General features: G+C 35.5%; 2 protein-coding genes across 2 annotated transcripts in view; both read left to right on the top strand.

Moving 5' to 3' along the window:
• Positions 1 to 3,344: 3,344 nt before the first annotated feature.
• Positions 3,345 to 10,496, top strand: LOC110417334 (Regulator of chromosome condensation (RCC1) family with FYVE zinc finger domain-containing protein). The gene is made up of 9 exons (XM_021429629.2): positions 3,345 to 4,134; positions 4,980 to 5,066; positions 5,562 to 5,651; positions 5,803 to 5,889; positions 6,001 to 6,120; positions 6,462 to 8,561; positions 8,690 to 8,836; positions 9,211 to 9,719; positions 10,093 to 10,496. Exons 1-9 carry the CDS (start codon positions 4,087 to 4,089, stop codon positions 10,250 to 10,252), a joined length of 3,348 nt encoding a protein of 1,115 aa, XP_021285304.1. The 5' UTR covers positions 3,345 to 4,086; the 3' UTR covers positions 10,253 to 10,496.
• A 9,802-nt stretch (positions 10,497 to 20,298) lies between these two features.
• The window catches only part of LOC110417342 (U-box domain-containing protein 29-like), a 1,552-nt gene continuing 697 nt past the window's right edge, over positions 20,299 to 21,153 (top strand). Inside the window, exon 1 of the mRNA XM_021429642.2 lies at positions 20,299 to 21,132. Within this exon, the coding sequence (XP_021285317.1) occupies positions 20,424 to 21,132 (709 nt within the window). The 5' untranslated portion in view covers positions 20,299 to 20,423. The remainder of the gene's footprint in view (positions 21,133 to 21,153) is intronic.

The following is a 21,153-nucleotide window of genomic DNA, read 5'->3' on the forward strand; positions in this document are numbered from 1 at the left end:
TTAGATTTAAATTTATCAAGAAAGCTAATTGATTAAAGACTTGTGAAGCAATAAGTAAGAGTACAACAATTAGATAGGAAATTGAAGTTTGGTGTGTTTGGGTATCGAATTGGTTGAAACCATAACTAAAGTAGCTGAACATGTGTATCACAGTTAAAGCGCAAGCATGTCCCTAAAAACTTTCTGTATTCTCTTGTTTGCTCAATTGGATTTTGTTTGTATTCAAATACCAGAGTCCACTACTTCTAGGCTCAAACATCAACAAGTTTTGAGTTAACGCCGATTGTGTTGCCACATTGGAACCTTCCATTTGCACTGTCCCACGTACGAGACTAGATCTAATTATTTCTAATTTCTTAAAAAACTCAAGACTATATTGTAACTCACAATACAAATCTGAGATTAAAATGTTCCATAATCAAATTGGCATTGTTCATGTATTCTTGGAATTGTTAGTTATTTAGTATGTGATGAATGCATATATATTTAAATAAATTGAATGATTTACATTGGTCAAGAAAAAAATCATAAAATCTTAAGTTTACAGCCAAAACTTTAATTTATTATTGAAAGACGTGGAAGGCCTAGTTAGGACAGAGAAGGGACATCTTATGGCAATTTTTCCATGGGATAGCTTGCACTTTGGTCATTTTATTCTTTTACTACCATCCAAAGAAGAGTCCACCTCCATTCTTCCTTCTTCACACTATGTTAATTAATCTATACAATTGTTATAATTATGTTAACATCTTCTCAAACTTAAGGTGATATGGTAAATTTCAATTTGAGTTTTTTTTTTTAATTAGAGAAGGAAGATTCAAATTTTACTTTTTAGATAGTGGATCATGTATCAATTAATAATCAACATATTAACTTGAGTTTAAAAATTAAGTCTTAAAATCAATTGGCGCTGAATGACGATTCCTGTGACAATCACAATACACTAAAGTTTGCATCTAATTAGAAATTTTTCATGCTTTAGAACTATAAATTATAGTTGTTTCTTGTCAAAATGGTTGCAATTGATTGAAAAAACTTTAGATTTCTTTATCCTACAATCAGAATTAGCAAAAACATAAACCTAAATCAAAATAAAAAAGTCAAATCCAATACTTATAGTGACCTTAAGGACATGCAGATGTGGTAGAAATATATTGTAGGATGACATAGCAAAATACATAACAAGGTGACAGAGTAAAACACGTGGTAGATAGTTTGCGGATAATAAGAATAATAATTCATGTAATCTCATTCTTTTTGGTTTTTTAGGTTAGGTTAATATTAATTAAAGTGATAGCAAAGTATGAATTCAAATTGTAAAGGAAAAGAAAAACAAATCGTGAGAAACCCAATTAACGAGAGAAAATGAAAAGAATATAAGTAAAATTTTTATATATCAATAGCTTTTGGATCATGAAAATTTATTAATTAATTGAAATATTATTTATTAATAAATTAATATTTTATTATTTTATATATTAATTAATAAAAATTAATTTATCAATATATTCTAAAACATTGAACTTAATACATGTGATTATATGAATATTACTTAATTAGCCAATTATGAATTATCATTATTCTATGTATTTGTTTAACTAAAGTAACATTATAAATGTCATTAGTTTCATTAAATAAAAGTCTTGAATCTATCAATTTTTGCAACAAACTAAAATTAAATTTGATGCATACTTAAGTAATATACTTCATGAATATTAAGTCAAGCAAAAATATTTATAAAAAGAATATACGAATGAAATCAACAATATGGATGAAATGCGTACAGCATTATGTGAGTATAACATAGAAAAAATCCAAAATTGTACCACAAAATAACATTCACATTGCATAATTTTTCCTTACAATATGATAACATTACATCAGAACTTTTTAATGCATTAAGAAAAATTAGATATGAGGTCTAATGAGACATCAATTTTTTTAAAAAACAAATAATATTGGAGTCATATTTTACAAATACCTTCTAATTGAGTTATGTATATATATAATTTTGATATATAAGAAGATTGTTAATTTATATTAAGTGGGATCTATGTGTTTTTTAAAGGTATTATTTTATAAATTTAACGAATTATTAATTTATTATGTTAATCTCAAGTCAAGATTGATAAAAAATATTAATTAATCGAAATTAATAATTTACTGAAGTTTTATTATATGTTTGAAATTTGTGAAGGTGGTGATGGATGGCATCAAAATTAATTTACACTCTATAGAATTAAAACTTTCCCTTTTCAATGGCTGATGTGTTTATCGTTTTATTATCCTGTGCTGGGAATCGATTTACTGATGCTTACCTGACGACAGCATACAATCACATGAAGTTGGCCTAATACTTATTTCTCCGTCAAATATCCTTGTTCAAATGAGCAAAAAAAGAAGTAAGAAGAATGACAGCATTGATTAAAATTTAATAGTAACTTAGTCTAGTGTCATGAATTAAGTTTGGTGTTACTACACTAAAATCTATATCGTACTCCATAAAAATTAAGCCACAAATAATGAAAGGAGCCTCAGTATTTCTGCTCCGAAAAAATTAGTAGTAATTGAGAAGCAATTATCCCATAAATGTGGCTTGGACAAGATCCCTAGATTTGTTTGCAAGGAAAAGATGATGGTGTCTGTGCACTCACACCACCAAAATATCCCAAGGCAGATCCACCCCTTGGTCATTTGGTTTCACCTTGCCACTACATTCTCCTCGGTTGACTGGACGCACCCTCCCTAACGCCACCAAATCTCACCTTTCTTGGCCCCACACCCACACACACTGGCCAATGAAAATAACCCACCTACTCTGCTCCCTGCCGTAAAGTTTCAATTACACCTCTTCCACTCACTTTTTGCCACGTAATGGAACAGCTTGAGGGCTTCTACGTCATTTGGACGTCCAGAATCTCAAATTACAAAGACGCCCCCGCGACGTGGCTCCCTAGTCCCTTCCATGTCCTCTTTGTGTTCCAAGTTCAGACCGAACGTTAAAAATGTGACTCCAACATCCTCCCCGGTCTAAGGCTTGGTTCGACCCATCACTTCAAAATCGTTTCCAATTATTCATTCATTTCAATAAATATGACATTTCTTAATTCCAATTTGCATTTTTTTCCCGATAAAATTAGAGTAATATTTTAGACATTGATAGAATAATAAAAATACGTTATTAATTAGAATTTTTCTTTGATTTTTAGGGTTATGAACACCTGAATAATCAGAAATGCTTTTGTAATATATTATTATTGTTGCTGTAGAATCTACAAAAGCTGCAAAGCTTGCAGCAATGTTTCTAAAGACACAAAACAAAATTTCCTTTTTTTGTTCTGCCATGGCAAACAAACCCCAAAGTGATTAAAAAAAAGGAATTAAAAAGAAGCAGCTGCAAGTCTTGTTGAAGTATTCAATTCCATTTTAAAGGAAAAAAGAATTTAGTATTAGTAGCAAGTAATTAATTATTACTAGGAGATTAATTAAAAAGTTAAAAAAATAGGAGAAAAGAGGGGACTGCCTTGGAAATGTCTTCTCACTGCTTTTCAACCTCTCAGGCGATTTCCTGCTTACTTTTCCCATCTTTGACTCTCCCCTGTATTTTCTTTTTTTTTTTTTAACAAAGCACAACACACAAAACTCCAGCCCCCTCTCCCCATCATTCTCTCTCCTCCTTCCTCCTTTCTCCGTCCGGTTCCGCCGGTAACTGCCTAGTACTTCGCCGGTGCTTTCCTCCAGTCTCCGCCGCCGCGCCGCCTCTTTGACCTTTGAGTTGTACGGCCGTCAGTCAAATTTAAGGACTGACTTAGTCCTGGTGGTTTTTATGAGGTGAATGCTAGGGTTTTCGTGTTGAAGGAGGAGAGTCCTTAGATCTGCGTTAAAGTTTGGCTGGAATTATTGTTTCTTTTTTGTTGTGGTTTTTTGGAAATGGAGAGGTGAATGTGTTTGGATGGTAAACGTTGGAGGGAAGAGGAAGAGAAGAGAAGAGAAGAGAAAGGAGGAGGTGGTAGCAGCAGATGATGAACGGAGCTCAAGAGAGCGATCGTAGAGGGAGGTGGCATTTTGGTAATTTTCTCACATGGAATGGCAGATCTTGTTAGCTACGGCAATGCCCAACGTGACATCGACCAGGTCTTTGTTCCTCTCTTTCTCTTTCCATCTTTCCTCATCACTCTTGTTTTTCTTTTTTTTTGATAAGTTTTAGGCTTTTGAGTGTTATTTCTTCTCAATTTCTTTGTTACTTTGTTTCACTTTCAATTTTGTCCCCTGGTTTTTCTGATCAGAGGGGAAGAAATGAGGGTTTTGTTTTTGTGCGGAAATTTGGATTTTGTTTTTGGTTATTTATGGAATACATGAGAGGAGTATCTGGTTTCTGCTTTCTAGATTTTAGGAGACTTTTCAAAGCTTAAAAAAAGGGTGTCTTCTTGTGCCTACTTTAGGAGAATCTCAAGAGTTGTGTTTGAGAATGTTATAATTTATGTTACTTCTTACTTATTAGATATTTAGGGGAAAATTGGGTTGACAAGTTTGGTTAATGGAATTGGAAGTTGCATGCTTGGTTAGAAGCAAATGGAAACTCTGAGTTGAAGGCATATCGTCTGATAAGTTTTCCCAATATCAAGGCCATGCCCATCCCCTTGTGCTTGGTATTGTGTAAATAATACATTGACTAGGAAATTAGACCTAGAAATAAGGCGATGTTTATGGACATTGTATGTATACATGTGTATTAGTCAGGAACAGAGTGAGGGATGCTTAATTGCGCTGCGTGATGCTTCATAATTATTGATTCATAAAACTTTAAGTGACAGCGCGGGATTTGGTGAATACAACTGGGTCATATTGTTGTTGTTGTTATTATTATTTATTGTTTCAATTGTTGATAGTTATGTTGTTGATTTGGTTCAATGATTTGCTGCATATATCTTGACGTTGTTATCCTACGGATTTGCATGTAATTTTTTTACCTTATGTAGGCATTACTAGCTTTGAAGAAGGGTGCTCGTCTACTGAAATATGGTCGCAAGGGAAAGCCTAAGTTTTGTCCATTTAGACTTTCTAATGTAAGTTTGGTTCTAATTCTAAAGTCTTTCTTTGACCTTTCTCTGATGTGTGAATATCTCTATTTCTGCTTTGTGAGACTGTTAAGTTGAAATGTGGTTAAAAAATATTTAGGAACTGATGAGAAAACCATGCATAAAGTTCATTTGCTTTAACTATTATTCAAATGCTAGTTATATTGACGTTGAGAGTTACTCAAGTGATGATTTTATGGTCTAACATGCTTTTAACTTGGTTTGGTACTTGTCTTTTTCTACCGTATAAGCCTGCCACTCTGAAAATGGAAACAAGTATGCAGTGATTGGCTATCTTTGCCATGCATGCTGGTCCTAAGTTGACAATAATTTTAGGACTCTGTTTTTTATTAACAATTGGTTCTGGTTTTCTTATAACTTGGCTTTTGCACAATTGTTGTGTTTTAGGAGACCAACAGTTCCATACTTGTTTAATTTCTGCATGGCCTACTGTACTAACTGTATCATTTGTTAAAATTATAGGATGAAACATCTTTGATCTGGATATCAAGCAACGGTGAAAGAAGATTGAAGCTAGCCTCAGTCTCTAAAATTATTCCTGGACAAAGAACTGTGAGATCTCTATGGTTTTATTGTTACATATATAGTGTGTTATACTCTTGTTCTTTACTGCTGTTATGTCAACATCTAGTTTTCCTCCTGCTATACTTGCATTTTTTCCTTATGAAGTTATACTAATTTTTCGTCTTTAATGCTCTATCAGGCTGTTTTTCAGCGGTATCTCCGTCCTGAGAAAGATTATTTATCCTTTTCTCTTATATACAACAACGGGAAAAGGTCACTTGATCTGGTTAGTAATAGAACTTTGATATTCTGTTTGTAGATAAATGATCAACTATTATTGATATTTTCATCCTCTTACTTGCATCTGTTGTTAATTTATTGTGTTGTTGGTTCGTAGATTTGCAAGGACAAAGTTGAGGCAGAGGTGTGGATTGCGGGCCTCAAAGCATTAATATCCTCTGGTCAGGGTGGACGCTCCAAAATTGATGGCTGGAGTGATGGGGGCCTATACCTTGATGTAATTTCATCAACCATTTGACTCATGACTGTTACATAATGGCATTTTCCTTGTTTGTACATTTTTGAAATGTGACAATAGTTTGCTGGAGAATTATTCATGAATCAGTTCAGAATAAAGTCTGTATGTATATAAGATTGCTTGGTTGTTTGACAAATTTAGGCAGTTTAGTTTACTCTGTCGGTATTTAAGGCATCATTGCTTTATTCTTTTTGTTGCAAAAATTCTTTCATTTATAGGTATAATAATTTAAGCTATCTGGTATTTTGTTAATTGTATTACTGTTATAGCTATAGTTATACTTGTGTTTGACATTAATGTTCATCACTCTTTGATTTCAGGATGGCAGAGACCTGACATCGAATAGTGCAAGTGATAGTTCTGTTAGCGCTACTCGTGATATAAGCTCCCCTGAAGTTTCTGTCAGTTTTAACCCAAACACTTCTCCAAAGAGTTTACGGCCTGAGAATTCTTTTCATTCTGAGAGGTCACATGTAGCATCAGACAGCACAAATATGCAAGTAAAAGGATCTGGTTCAGATGTTTTTCGTGTAAGTGTTTCTAGTGCCCCAAGTACTTCAAGTCATGGTTCTGCACCAGATGATTATGATGCTTTAGGGGATGTGTACATTTGGGGTGAGGTTATCTGTGATAATGTTGTGAAGGTTGTGGCTGACAAGAATACCAATTATTTGAGCACAAGAATAGATGTGCTTCTTCCCAGGCCTTTAGAGTCTAATGTAGTTTTAGATGTACATCATGTAGCCTGTGGGGTCAGGCATGCTGCCCTAGTGACAAGGCAAGGTGAAGTTTTTACATGGGGTGAAGAATCTGGAGGACGACTTGGCCATGGTGTTGGCAAGGATGTTATTCAACCTCGTCTTGTTGAATCGCTGGCTATTACTAGTGTTGATTTTGTTGCCTGTGGAGAATTTCATACTTGTGCCGTTACAATGGCTGGGGAGCTTTACACATGGGGAGATGGCACTCACAATGCTGGGCTTCTTGGTCATGGTACTGATGTCAGCCACTGGATACCGAAGAGGATTTCAGGTCCTCTTGAGGGACTACAAGTTGCTGTAGTAACTTGTGGTCCGTGGCATACAGCCTTGATAACATCAACAGGGCAGCTGTTTACTTTTGGGGATGGTACATTTGGTGTCTTGGGTCACGGTGACAGAGAAAATGTTCCGTATCCTAGAGAAGTAGAGTCTCTGTCTGGATTGAGAACAATTGCTGTTGCATGTGGAGTGTGGCATACGGCTGCCATTGTGGAGGTTATTGTCACTCAGTCTAGTGCTAGTGTTTCATCAGGAAAATTATTTACATGGGGGGATGGAGACAAAAATCGTCTTGGACATGGAGACAAGGAACCCCGACTTAAGCCCACATGCGTTCCTGCACTAATTGATTACAATTTTCACAAAGTTGCTTGCGGGCATAGTTTAACAGTTGGTTTGACAACATCAGGGCATGTTTTTACAATGGGAAGTACTGTGTATGGTCAACTTGGGAATCCCTATGCTGATGGAAAGATACCATGTTTGGTAGAAGACAAGCTTTCAGGGGAATGTGTTGAAGAAATTTCCTGTGGTGCATATCATCTAGCAGTTTTAACGTCCAGGAATGAAGTCTATACATGGGGAAAGGGTGCAAATGGTAGGTTGGGCCATGGAGACGTTGAAGATCGAAAAACTCCTACTCTGGTTGAGACTTTGAAGGATAGACATGTGAAATATATTGCTTGTGGTTCAAATTATAGCGCTGCAATATGTCTCCATAAATGGGTATCTGGTGCTGAGCAGTCTCAGTGTTCAGCTTGTAGACAGGCTTTTGGCTTCACCAGAAAGAGGCATAACTGCTATAACTGTGGACTTGTGCACTGCCATTCCTGCAGTTCAAGGAAAGCACTAAGAGCAGCTTTGGCTCCTAATCCTGGGAAACCATATCGTGTCTGTGATTCCTGTTTTGCCAAACTGAACAAGGTTTCGGAAGGTGGTAATAACAGGAGGAATTCCGTACCTCGCCTTTCAGGTGAGAACAAAGACAGGTTGGAGAAGGCTGACTTAAGATTATCTAAGTCTGCAACTCCTTCTAATATGGAATTGATTAAACAGTTAGATTCCAAAGCAGCCAAACAAGGAAAAAAGGCTGAAACGTTCTCCCTGGTTCTCTCTGGTCAAGCACCTTCTTTATTACAATTGAAAGATGTTGTTTTGTCTAGTGCTGTAGATTTGCGACGAACAGGTCCTAAACCGGTCCTTACTCCATCTGGAATAAGTTCCAGATCTGTTTCACCTTTCTCAAGGAGACCTAGCCCACCACGTTCTGCTACCCCTGTTCCAACAACATCAGGACTTTCTTTCTCCAAAAGTATCACAGATAGCTTGAAAAAGACAAATGAGCTTTTGAACCAAGAAGTGCTTAAGTTGCGTGCACAGGTAAGAATTCTAATTGCTAGTGCTTTTAATATTGCATTTTATTTGGATCTATTCTGACATTTAGGAAGGGGGACGGACCTTGCGGAGACCGAATCAATGTAATTGTGATGATTATAAATCTGTTTTAGGTTGAGACCCTGAGACAGAGATGTGAACTCCAAGAATTGGAGCTTCAAAAATCAACAAAGAAAGCTCAGGAAGCTATGGCACTGGCTGCAGAGGAGTGTGCTAAATCTAAAGCTGCAAAAGAAGTTATAAAGTCACTGACCGCACAGGTTACTTTCAGCAATATATAGTTCTCTCTATTGTTTAATTGAACTCTCTTCCTCCTTTGGAAATCTGTTTTTATTTAGGCATAATTTGCAAAGCAATGCTAACATCCTGTCCTTACATCAATTTGAAATTTGAAGCACTTATACTCAGGATATGCATAATGGTTTAGTTAACATTATTAGCTGTTGAAGATGATTAAATGATTCCTCTCATTAGCTTATATGTTAGAAGTACTTTTTATTTCAGTGATTATAAAATCCTTTGCATTCTTAATTGTGAGAATTTGGTGTCATTTTGCAGTCCTAGCTTATTTTTTACCTTTGTAAATTTGCTTCTTTTAATGCTGAAATGGATTTATTTCTATGCTACTTCCCAGCTCAAGGATATGGCTGAGAGGTTGCCACCTGGAGTTTATGACACTGAGAACATTAGACCAGCCTACCTGCCAAATGGCTTGGAGACAAATGGTGTTCGCTATACTGATGCAAATGGAGAGGGACATTTAAGATCTGATTCAATTGGTGGCTCTTTCCTGGCTTCCCCCACTGGAATCGACTCTACTACAATCAATGGCGCTCACAGCCCTGCCCAATTACTTAGAGAACCAACTAGAGCCATTGTAAGAGATGACCATTCAGATACTAGACTGCAGAATGGTAGTGCAGGTTTTCACGCTGGTGGCAGTAATGTGTCAGAGGCTGTTGATGAAAAGGAATCTGGGTGTTTTGGAGATGGTGAAAATAGTATGAAATCTAGAAATTCTGCATTGGTTGCTAATGGCAATCAAGTGGAGGCTGAGTGGATTGAACAGTATGAGCCTGGAGTGTACATAACTCTTGTAGCACTGCGGGATGGAACTAGGGATCTCAAACGAGTGCGGTTCAGGTACATTTTCTAATTTTTTTGATATCTCACCATTTATGCTGTGCCTAAATACAACGATAAGAACATTAAAGAAGAGAAACACAAATTGATGAACAAGAAGACTAATGATGTTGTTAATTTGACATTAGAAAGTAATGTAGGTTTAGATTGTTGGTTTTTCACCTGAGTTATGTTAATCATTTTATAATTTCTGGTAACATGATCTAAAAGAAAGGGGAATCCTTCAAAGGAAAAACAAGAAGAAAAAAAAAAGAATTAAAAGCATGCATGTATGAGGATCTGATTCTTGCATTTATGTAACTAGTGGATGCATAATTTGCTAGCTATTTGATCTTGTGGATATGGGACATGACAGAAATGTTGTTATGTGCAGCCGGAGAAGATTTGGGGAGCACCAAGCGGAAACTTGGTGGTCAGAAAACCGTGAAAAGGTGTATGAGAGGTACAATGTTCGTGGATCAGATAAAGCATCAGTTTCTGGGCAAACTGCCCGCAGATCAGAGGGAGCCCTCTCACCCACTTCTCAAGTGTAATAAAAAGGAGCATCGACCCATTTTGTGCCATGATTAGGCTTAAGGAGCGGGAAACAAAGCAGGAACCCCCGCTTTCCTTTTTTGTTGGCTCTTTACAATGGTTGTTTTTTTTTTTTTTTTCCTTCTCTAATTTATTTTCTGGGTATCTGCCCTTTTACTTACATATCTGTTGTATTGTAGTAGTGTATATAAAATCATCAATTGCTGGCAAGAAAGTTTTTGTTCCTTGCTTTCTCCATCCCCACCACTTTCCCTTTTTGTCTTTTCTTCATTTACAGCTATTTCTATTTTGGTTGAACAAAAAATGCTCAACTCTGCTGTAACACAAAAATGCTACATGCTTGGAATAAGCAAAATATTCCCCATTTTTCGTTTTTTATTTCCAGTAAAGGGTAAGGCCTATGGGGCTCATATATATATATATATATGTGTGTGTGTGTGTATGTATATATTATATTTTTTCTTTTTGTAACTTGCAAGTGTATTGAGTTCCCTGTAAATGGGACTCCAAGTCCAAGGAGGTGTTGTGTAGAGTTGAAAACTTATTCAGTCTTCTTCACCCTCCCAAGGGCAAAGGCTCTCTGATTCCACAGCTGTTGCACACCCATATCATTCCATCCTGGTTTCTATCAATAAGTCGCCTTTTAGACATGCGAAATTCTTGATGGCAAACTACCCCCTTTTTGGTAGGTTAGACAAGTGGCCCTGAAACCCAATAATAACCCACGTCAATTTTTCCAAACGGCAGGAGGTGAGTTGCTTTTGACATCAATGTCATTCATTGAGGTCAAATGATGGACAAGGTATGCTAAATGGCTGGCTGGGTGGGAATTGCACAAACCCTATGCATATGCTTTGATTTAGTTATTGGAGTTACTTATCCGATCATTCATTCTATAAGTAGGAATCACACAATATACAAAGCAAGTTATTGCACCCTTACATTAATTCTAGGGATCACGAATTCTCTCCATCTTAATGCAGCTGTTTAACTTTTGGATAATCACAAATTATAATGTCAAAGTAATAAATAACAAATTTTATGAATATCTATTCTCCGGTGTTTGAACATTTCTCTTCACTTTTAATTCTTAACTCTTTACTTCAAATGTTCAAAATTAAATAGAATTCCGCAATTTGTGAAGTCAATTTCCCTTTCCTAATTGCTTTTTACAAAATAATGTGAGGTAATAGGGCTCATGATTGAAAGAAATAGCAAAGAATGATGTCATGAAGGCATCATGCAGTTAGGTTTCTAATTCTGAAAATTTTGTGAACCTTGTCTGGCAATAGTCGCATGTATCCAACAACATATTGCATAATTTCTTTGCCTATCAAAGAAAAGATACTAAGGCCAATGTACGGGCCACAGTTTGCCAGAGTATGATTAATCAGGGCTAAACATAAAGAGGATTAGAATGGCAGAATTGTATACATATATGTATGATATCTTTGCTCCTGGAAAAGGTAAATGCTGTTTAATGTATAGTTAACTACATTGATGCCTTGGAAATGAATTAGGGTCAGCACTTAATCCTTGGCTTTATTGATGATTAGGAGAAATGTATTAAAGTCTTTGTTTAAGTCAAGCAAGTGACCGACAATGAAACAGTAGTAGATTAAAAATTTCCATGGCAGTTTGCAAAACTTATTAGAAACTGTGAAGCGGCGAGGCTCTTTTTGTCTAACCAAACCCACTTTAGTTTTCCGTCCGTTTACTCTATTAACCACTTTTGACCTTGGCTTCTGCCTTGATAATGATAACAATCTCTCACATGGATTGGCTAGCACTCCTTAGGGTGCATGCAGTTCAATTTCAGTGCTTGCATTTCAACTTTTTATACCTTCTCAGCAATTCAATGTTGAATCAGTCTCTCAAAATTCTTTCTCCCCCATCAATAAAATGGCACAAAAGTGTATGTTTTTAATACTTCATGTTTAAGCAAGTTGAAAGATTATATATATACATACATACATACATATATATTCCGAGTACAATCAAAGCAAAAAGAATGAAAACTGTGTAATTTTAAAGACTGTAAATGCTTTATTTTGTATACATTTATAAAAACCATTAAACAATAATATAAAAATTTAATAAAAATGGTAGAAAAAAAAAGGAGAGAAATTAATGTTAATTATGATAATAACATATATAAAATACAAGCATTGAAATGTTTCTGTCTTGTATTACCAGGCAATCTATTAATTTGATAAGACTTATATAAGTTTTAGAATCCTTTTTATTATATTTGATATAAGAAAGTAGATGGCATATTCATGTATATTAGGAAATCCAATATAATTACGTAAAAGTGGTTAGGTATGCTGATGAAAATCAACTCTAACAAATGCAAGAATGAAAACTTTTTGCACCTAAACAAGAGCCCTATGGAAGGCAATTTAAAACAAAAAAAAAAAGAAGAAAAAGACATGAAATTTTAGCTTCTGATAGAATTATCCTTTGATAAAGTTGCAATACACGTTTGTCATAGCCTTTATGACCTTCTAAGCTAATTTCACCTTTGCAAAAGAAGAAATACTAATGGAAGCTCTCTTTTGAGTTTCAAAAAAAAAAAAAATACTACACCAAAATTCTTTTCAACTACTTAAAACTCTTACTTTTCCTATATTGGGTTTTTTTTTGGCTGATTTTTCTATAAATTTTATCATAAAAAACCAATAAAAACATCAGATTACAACAAAATTTTGAAAAAAGTTATGGCAAACAAATTATAAAGTGAAATTAGCTTTATTAGACTGCACCCTTAACTAGGAGTTGAACATTAATATTTAATAATGAATATTAAATTAGTAGTAATAGAGACAGTTCCATTCATATGTAATTAAATTAGTACAAACATAAATTTATACATAATTGATATGAGGCTTTTCTCTTTTGGTTTGTTTTTTCTTTCAACACATGTGAAGTTTGATGGAGTAAAGGTTATTTTTTTCCCTCCACCAAATGACTCACATGTTTAATAAGGTTTAAGTGTGAGACCCAAAATAAATTAATGACGTTCATTTTGAGTACATGACAACAACGTTTCAAGGGAAAAAGCTCCCATCAATTGCAGGCATCGTTGATGTCCAAATAGTTCCATTCTCCCCCCCGAAAAGAACCTACATATTTTATATATTTTTATTTTAATTATTTTTATCAACACTTGTTGTTTGGTTCAACTTCTTTTCTTCTGATCATCTCATGCATTTCATAGCTATTAAAACTTTTTTACTTAATTTGCCATGGATGATGGATCTCATCTCAGTCTCACATCCTAGGGAAAATTAAACCTAGAGAAGCAAATGAAAAAAGATTTATGACAGACTTAAAGAGAGGAAAATGTTGTAGGTGAAGAATGGGAATTACCTTGCCAGTAAAAAAGGGAAAAATCAGAATATTCATTAATTATTACTTACTAAAATCAGAGACAAACAAATATGGAAAGATGGATCACGTCATGCCTACATGTAATTTACGACAATTGGACGTAATGTTACTCTACCGATAACTGTTTATTGCGTTTGCACGCTTTCTTCTGTCTTTCTCTTTCAGCTCACCGCACCATTCACACGTCCTAGACTAGCCTAGCCTAGCCTAGCCTAGCTTAGCTCCATTCAATTTCAATTTACATACCACCCACGACCCAACCTGGAAAATGGGTTTAAGAGAGACGAAGACCCATCATCGAAACTAAAAGAATTAATTCTCTCGGATTAGTTTGATCAATTTTAAGAACACAAAACACAAGCTAGCCTCCTAACATGATGACCAACTTAGGCAATAAACAAAAGTTCTAGTACCAGTTTTGCATGTTAACTTCTTGTCTTTCATTTGTACAAACAAAAAAGGGTTGAAGATTAACTCATTGCATCATCCCATAAAAGCTTCAATGCAATGTTAAAACAGGAAAGCTAGTTGTAGCCTGTACTCCTTAGAGCAAGGAGGATGCACACATACCAAGAAACCATGGACACCTTAAAACAATCCAAAAAAGAAGAAAAGAGAACCCACCAATTATATATAATCCCATCTTCATCTACGTTACGATGCCATCATCTCAATTCTTCCTCGTATATATGGAACTTGAAGGAGAAATGGGAAACAACTTTCATGCTATAATATGCTACCATCTCTTTGTTTGTTGAATTCCTATGGAGATCTTCTTGAACTTTGTAACCCGATGTTATTGTGCTTCTTTGACGGACCAGAAGGTGGGATTGGCATTGCTTTAGGTAAGGCACCAAAGAAGCTACGGGGTGAATTCCGATGAGACTTTGGGTTCACCTTGAACGTTTGAGAATATCTTGATGAACCATGAGCTTGACCGAACAAAAATATGAAGACCAAGAGCAACAGCCATAGCACTATAACCAGACGTTTTCTGCCCATTTAATCAGTTTCAGTTTAAGAAAAAAAAAAGAAGGAAATCCCAGAGAGACAGAAAGAGAAAGAGAGAGAAAGATAGGGGTTGTTAAGCTGAATAGTTGAATGAGGGAGATTCAGTTGTTCACTGTCTGGCACAAAATACAAAAGATTATGTCCCAAAGAATATATATATAAATGAAAGAGGTTTGGTATGTTGGTGTTGTGGGGGGGTAGCTTGTAAGAGAAGAATATGATATGAAGTTGTAAACGCAGAAACATGAGATAGGATAGGAGTAAATGCTGCTGGCGCTGGGGTCAGGTCCTCTGGTCTTCAGCTGTTCATGACTGCTACTGCTGCTACTAACGATTAATTAATCAAACTTGTCAGTACAGTAGGGTTCTCGTAGAAACCAAGGGTTTATTGCTTTAAAGAGGGTTTGAAGTTTGAACGGGTCCTTTGGGAATTTGCTTTAAGGAAAAAGTGCTGATATCGCATAAAGTGCCAAAAGGCAATGCAACGAAGAATTAGAAAAATAGAAGCAAATGGGAGGATTTGGAGAAAAAGAAGGAATTGTGTAGTTTGGTTAGGTGAATAAGTGGGCCACATCAAATTTAATGGCCGACTGGGGTACTTGAACTGTTAAACAAAGTCCCACAACATGGAAACTTGTCCCTTGGCTCTCTTGCAACTAGACCTTAGTAGGAGTTTTGATTACCATAGCCTCTCACTCGCTTTCTCTTTTGGTCTTTCTGCACAAAACAAACGCACCCAAACTCACACTCCCTTCCGATTCCATTCCTATAATAGAAGTATTAAATGACTGTCCTTCCCACTGGAACAAACTTTATAGCATAATAAAAAACTCTCTGTCGTTTTCTGCCCTTCATATATCTTCTAAGCGACACTATCCTCACTATTCCCTTCCATATATCTTCAAGTATATCTTTTCAATTTCTTGTAGTATTCCAGGTTTTTTTAAGCTTACTTTTGACACAGGGGCAGAGACAGGGTACTAGCTAGGACACCTTAGGGCAATGAAAAGTAGGGGGGGCAATAAATGAAAGGGCATGCCGCAATGGCCAACCCCAACTCCATGAGGTTCTAAATATTAAATGAGGGCAGTTTAAAAAATGTTAATGGGCCCTGATGTCATGTACCCAAGTGAATCAAATGACCCCAACTGCTGTTTCAGTAGTGTTAGCAGATACAAACTAGGAGACAGACTGATGGATTGATGGATTTTTCATGATCTTTGAACAAGACTCAAGCTTTTTACTAACTTTAATTTGGAGAAAGGAAAGGAAGCCATAAATGTTTCATGTGGACCTGTCTCTGATTAAAACAAAAATAATTACTACTAGTAGTAGCCTAGTAGTAATAGTTGAAGACAGTGAAAACATTGTAGAGGTGGGGAAAAATCTTCCTATGGGTTGTCTTTGTTTTCTACACATGGCCATGTGAGCGCCCGACTCTGATCAGTCATTGGGCGCTTGGTTCCCCTGTCTCTGTGTCTTTCGTAATGAAGATCCCTTTCACTTTGGGTAAATATATATAGTTTTCTAATTACGCCAATGCTGAATTTAAAACTGTACTTACAGAAATAAGTGATCCAATGCCACAAGAAGGTGGTCATAAATGTGATGCAATTCCACACGAAGGAGGTCATAAATGTGATAGCCAACCATTCAACCTGAAACCTTTTTGCTGTTATATTGTCAAAGAAAAATGAGTTTAGGCGCCTCCTGAATGTAAATATATTTATGGGGACACAGCATTTACTGCATGCAAACTATGGAAAGCCTCAGCCATTATTTTAGGTTAGCCAAAAAAGGTTAGAATCAAAAGTCAAGTTGTGCACATGCATTGAGAAACTAGAACCCTGAAAACTGCTGCAACATTTGGAAATTAAAATGTTTGGATCATCAAACATTACTTCATGCAATTTGGGCATAGAAAAATAAATATTCAGTCTCAAGAAGAGAATTCTAATGAACCAAAAAGTTTTTATTTGAAGTTTATACCAATTCCAACGAGGTCATGACCGAGTACACTTACTTTCACTGACCTGAACAATGCGTGGGTCAGTCTTCTCACTTAATTTGGCCCACAGCCCAATACTAAATAATTTGGGCCACCTTAGGTCAAATCTCAAAATTTGAAGGTTCACCTCGGTCTAGGTCCACAACAAAAGAGTTTGTAGGGACAAATATATACATACATACATGTCTAGGTATATACACATCAAACAGATTAATGCTCTGAATCAAAAATCACTTTTTCTTTCGCCAAAAGAAGAAGAAAAACAAAAAAAAAAAAGAAGAAGAAGAAAGGAACAAAGCCTTTTTAGGGAGCCAAATGGACATGATTGGTTTTCTGAGCACCAACTTCTCTGAGGCTAGTTTGGGAGTGCCCTTTTCAAAAGTTGACCAACCCACCAACAAAATGGAGAAGGCAGTATCGTTGCGTTGTGTTGGGATTGTTCATATTTTTTGGATCGACGTTATTACGACCGGTGTTTGATGCAAGGATGATAAGCGACCTCACCTAGTAGTAAGAAAATAAATTATGAAATTAATAAAAGTAAAATCGTTGAGGAATAATAGTAGCAATTATTGTCCTTCAAAAATAAAATAAAATAAAATAAAATATTTTTATTTTTTAAAATTTTAATTAAAATTATATAAAAATTTATTAATTTTTAAAATGAATACTCTATTAATAAATGCAAACACTATTAACAAAAATTATAAAAGCTTAAAATATTTTTTTATTAATTTAAAAATTATTATTATATTTTTTAAAATAAATTAAAAAAATCAATGCTTCTCAGCTCCCTAAGAAGAGAGAGCATCGGCTAGTGCTCCCAGGGAAAGGGCGCATCAGGCTCCCCAAGGGGAGTACCAGAGCTTCCTTAGGGAGCCTAAATGGGCCTCCTCCAGCGGTCTCTTTTTTTTTTTAATTAATAAAAGATAATAAAGTTATATAATAATAATTATAAAATTTAATTAAAATTAAAATTAAAATTATTTTTTACTTCTGCTACCTTAACAAGTTAACGAAAATATTAATAGTTGTCTAACTATTGGATTTATGCGTTTTAAAAAAATATTTTTTAAAACAGAATATTTATTTTTAAAATTAATAAATTTTTATATAATTTTAATTAAAATTTAAAAATAAAAATATTTTACTCAAAAAAATAATAACAATTGTTTATATAGAGAGAAGGTGGAAAGCGGGACGACAAGGTCACGGAGGATTACATGCCTTAAAATCAGGGGAGAGCTGCCCTGCGATGGCCTACGTTTGAAACCCACAGTTAGGTTCACCAACTAAAGTATGCACCATCTTCCGGTGGTTAGGCTGGGTTGACTTAATTCAATTTTCAGCCCATCTTATTTCCAGTCAACTAAGCGCGGGCAAACAATAACCCAAGGACTGCCAGGTCATTCTTTTTGACTTAGTCTATGATATAAAAAAACTCACAACTTCTGCGGTCAAAAGGGGCCAAAGAGTAGCCGGCTCAGAGTCGGTGACCATTGACCCGGTGCCGGGTCCAATCCAACTCATTGAGAGTGAAGACCGTGATTTAGAAATAGTCCAAGCAGCACTCGCATTTAATTGCTTATGTGGGATTAGTCAAAATTATAAAAGACATAATGAGGGAAATTCAATCAAACCAGGCTGGAATGTCCATATGGACCTTAAATACATGGTTAGGTTCCGTCTAAACCAAAGTCAATGACCCCCCGCTCGCTACTTAATTATCTTCCCGAGTCATAACCTTGTATGCTCTTTCTCGCCCTGATGCATTAGATTCAAACCTCTCAAAGCAAGCATCAAACATGTGTTTTTTCATTGCTCCTGGTAGTAAATAGTATACAGGAAATTGCCTCATTAGCTTGTGATCTTTTTATAATGTCTTTATTTTCGTTTTTAATTTAAAAAAAATTATTTTTTAATTTGGTTATCTTTAAATTTGTTTTAAATTTATTGGTACCTTATTTGTTATTAAAATATGAATGCAAATATGAACTAAATTTACCACGAAATGCTTAAGCGCACGTACATAATAAATTTTATCACTCAATGTTTCTTCTTGCTGTTATTGGTATCAAATAGTATATTAGTAAATTAGATTACTAGTTCATGATCATTTATTCATTTCATAATACTTATTTTTATTTGTAATTTAAAATACTTAATATTTTTATTTGTGATCATTTGTATTTGTTTTATATTTATCAATTTATTAACGTATTTTTAGAATTTAGATCAAATATACCGTTTGAAAAAAAACACTGTCATAAATTTTGTTCATTTTATAATAATTTATTGACAAATGAAATGAATTTGAAACATATTCGAGATTCAATTATCTTCAAAAACAAATAAAAATAAATTATGATGAAAGGATCACATATTAATGACACGATTATTGGAAAGTATATATATATTGTAGAAAAAGTCATGTAACTCATGGCTTGGTCACATTCATGTATGAGACAGGGAAAATGTAAATGACCTACTTGTAACAAATTAGTAATGGAAATAGCAGCTCACATGAATAAAGCTGTTGGTGTTTTTTTTTTCTTTTAATAAAAGGAAGGGGGATTCGAAATGAACTTTTTCTTTTTCTCTAATGGAATGGCCCTTTATATGTATGTTTCAACTAGGTTTCTCTATCTCTCCAGGGAGCACGTGTGGCAGACTTAAAAAGCGCTCCACATGACTGATGACTCCATTTCCAATTTGCAGATTATGGTAGTCTGAAAACTTGACACTAATCGCACCTTGGTGAAAAGAGTCCAGTCAACCTTGTTTACCAGCTGTGTTGGAACTTGTTGTCTTCGAGTCAAGCACGTCGTTCTCCGTTAACAGGGGTTTCAAGATTGGTGTAAATTTCACAAAGAATTCCGATTTAAACTCTACGGTAAACGCTGATTAAATTAGTAATCTAATTTTGATCACCCTCATAAAGTAGCAATTTCTTTAGCAGACATGGAATTCGAGTTCATAAGTTCGAGATGATTAAATCTCTAGGAGTTGACGGCTTAAAGTCCATAATTATGTATGTAGAATGATGTTTGAGTATTTTAAATACACTTGTTAAAGATTGCAATTAATTAATCTACATAGGGTAAGAAATATACCTTTTGGTTGTATAAGAATTTTCAATTGAATGGAATCGAAATTGGGTGATTAAAATGCTGATTTGGTTGTGTAAACTGGCTTTATGAATATATACTTAGCATCTTAAACCTAGATCACATTTTAATTCAAAAGTTACCGCTTACGATGAGAATATATTGAATTAATAAATCACTAATGCAATTCTGCGTTCAGACTTCATACCTTGGATTCTTTCTAGTGCTAGTACTTTGGTTTTGGACTACGCGGACGGAGAGAAGCAAGCGGCCAAAAAGTCTTCCTTTTGCCCCCAGTTCCACGTTTACATCCAGTCCTACTCATTTCCAGTAGTACACACCTACATTAATAATAATAATAAAAAATAATAATAATTCTAATTTAGTATGACAAGTCAAAAAAACCAATAAATAAATTCAAAGAGAGACACTCGCATTTGACCAACGACCCCCCCATAATCACACGTTCAAAACGACGTCATGTCACCTACTCTTTGACTCTTTCCCTCTCCATAAAAACCTTCCCCTCTTCTCCTTTTGTCTCTGCAATTCGTTCTAAGCAAGCCTCTCTCACAAAGCCAAGAGGAAACAACTTTCTTTTATATTTTTTGCTCTCAAATATATATCAGAAGAGCCATAAAATTAAAAAAAATGGTGAAGGAGGAACTGTACATAACCGTACCGAGTGTTTTCCGGTGTCCAATCTCACTGGACGTAATGAAGTCTCCGGTTAGCCTCTGTACGGGCGTTACTTACGACCGTTCCAGCATCCAGCACTGGCTAGAATCCGGTCACGACACTTGTCCCGCCACCATGCAGGTTCTTCCTTCCAAGGATTTCGTTCCTAACCTCACTCTCCATCGTCTAATTAACCTCTGGGTTCAATCCTCCACCCTCCGGCCAGGCTCTGACTCTCCGCGGCTGCTTCTAGCGACGTCTCCGGTGATCTCGGAGGTTCAAGCTAAGCTTTTGATGGAGAAGATCGAGAGCGAGAGTTGCGTTGATTCTTTGACTAAGGTTGCCGAATTCGTAAGCTGTTCTGAGGAGAACGGGAGATCTATAGTGAGATTCGGCGATTCCATTGAGATAATTGCCAGCGTTTTGAGAAGGAAATGTGTGGAAATCAAAGCTTTGGAAATGGCGGTCAGGATTTTGGATTTGATTTTGAGCGAAAACGGAGTCAAAGAACGGTTAAACAAATTAATCCTCGAAAGCAGTCAGGAAAACGATTTCTTGTCTTCAATCGTTTTAATTCTCCAAAACGGAAGCCTCAACCCGAAGACCGAAGCAATCCGAGTTCTGGACTCCATCGCACTCGACTCAGAATCCAAGCGCAGGATCGCCGAGTCACAAAACCTTATATACGTCCTTGTCCATCTCC

Source organism: Theobroma umbraticum, unplaced genomic scaffold (genome assembly GCF_002168275.2).
Source record: "Theobroma umbraticum cultivar Fairchild unplaced genomic scaffold, ASM216827v3 scaffold_51.0, whole genome shotgun sequence".
Taxonomy (NCBI): domain Eukaryota; kingdom Viridiplantae; phylum Streptophyta; class Magnoliopsida; order Malvales; family Malvaceae; genus Theobroma; species Theobroma umbraticum.

Bases quoted from the DNA above. Each gene is read 5' to 3' on its own strand.
- LOC110417334 (XM_021429629.2), top strand. From the start codon at position 4,087: ATGGCAGATCTTGTTAGCTACGGCAATGCCCAACGTGACATCGACCAG. The intron at 5,067-5,561 runs GTAAGTTTGGTT...TTAAAATTATAG, and splicing joins GTCCATTTAGACTTTCTAAT to GATGAAACATCTTTGATCTG. The intron at 9,720-10,092 runs GTACATTTTCTA...TGTTATGTGCAG, and splicing joins CTCAAACGAGTGCGGTTCAG to CCGGAGAAGATTTGGGGAGC.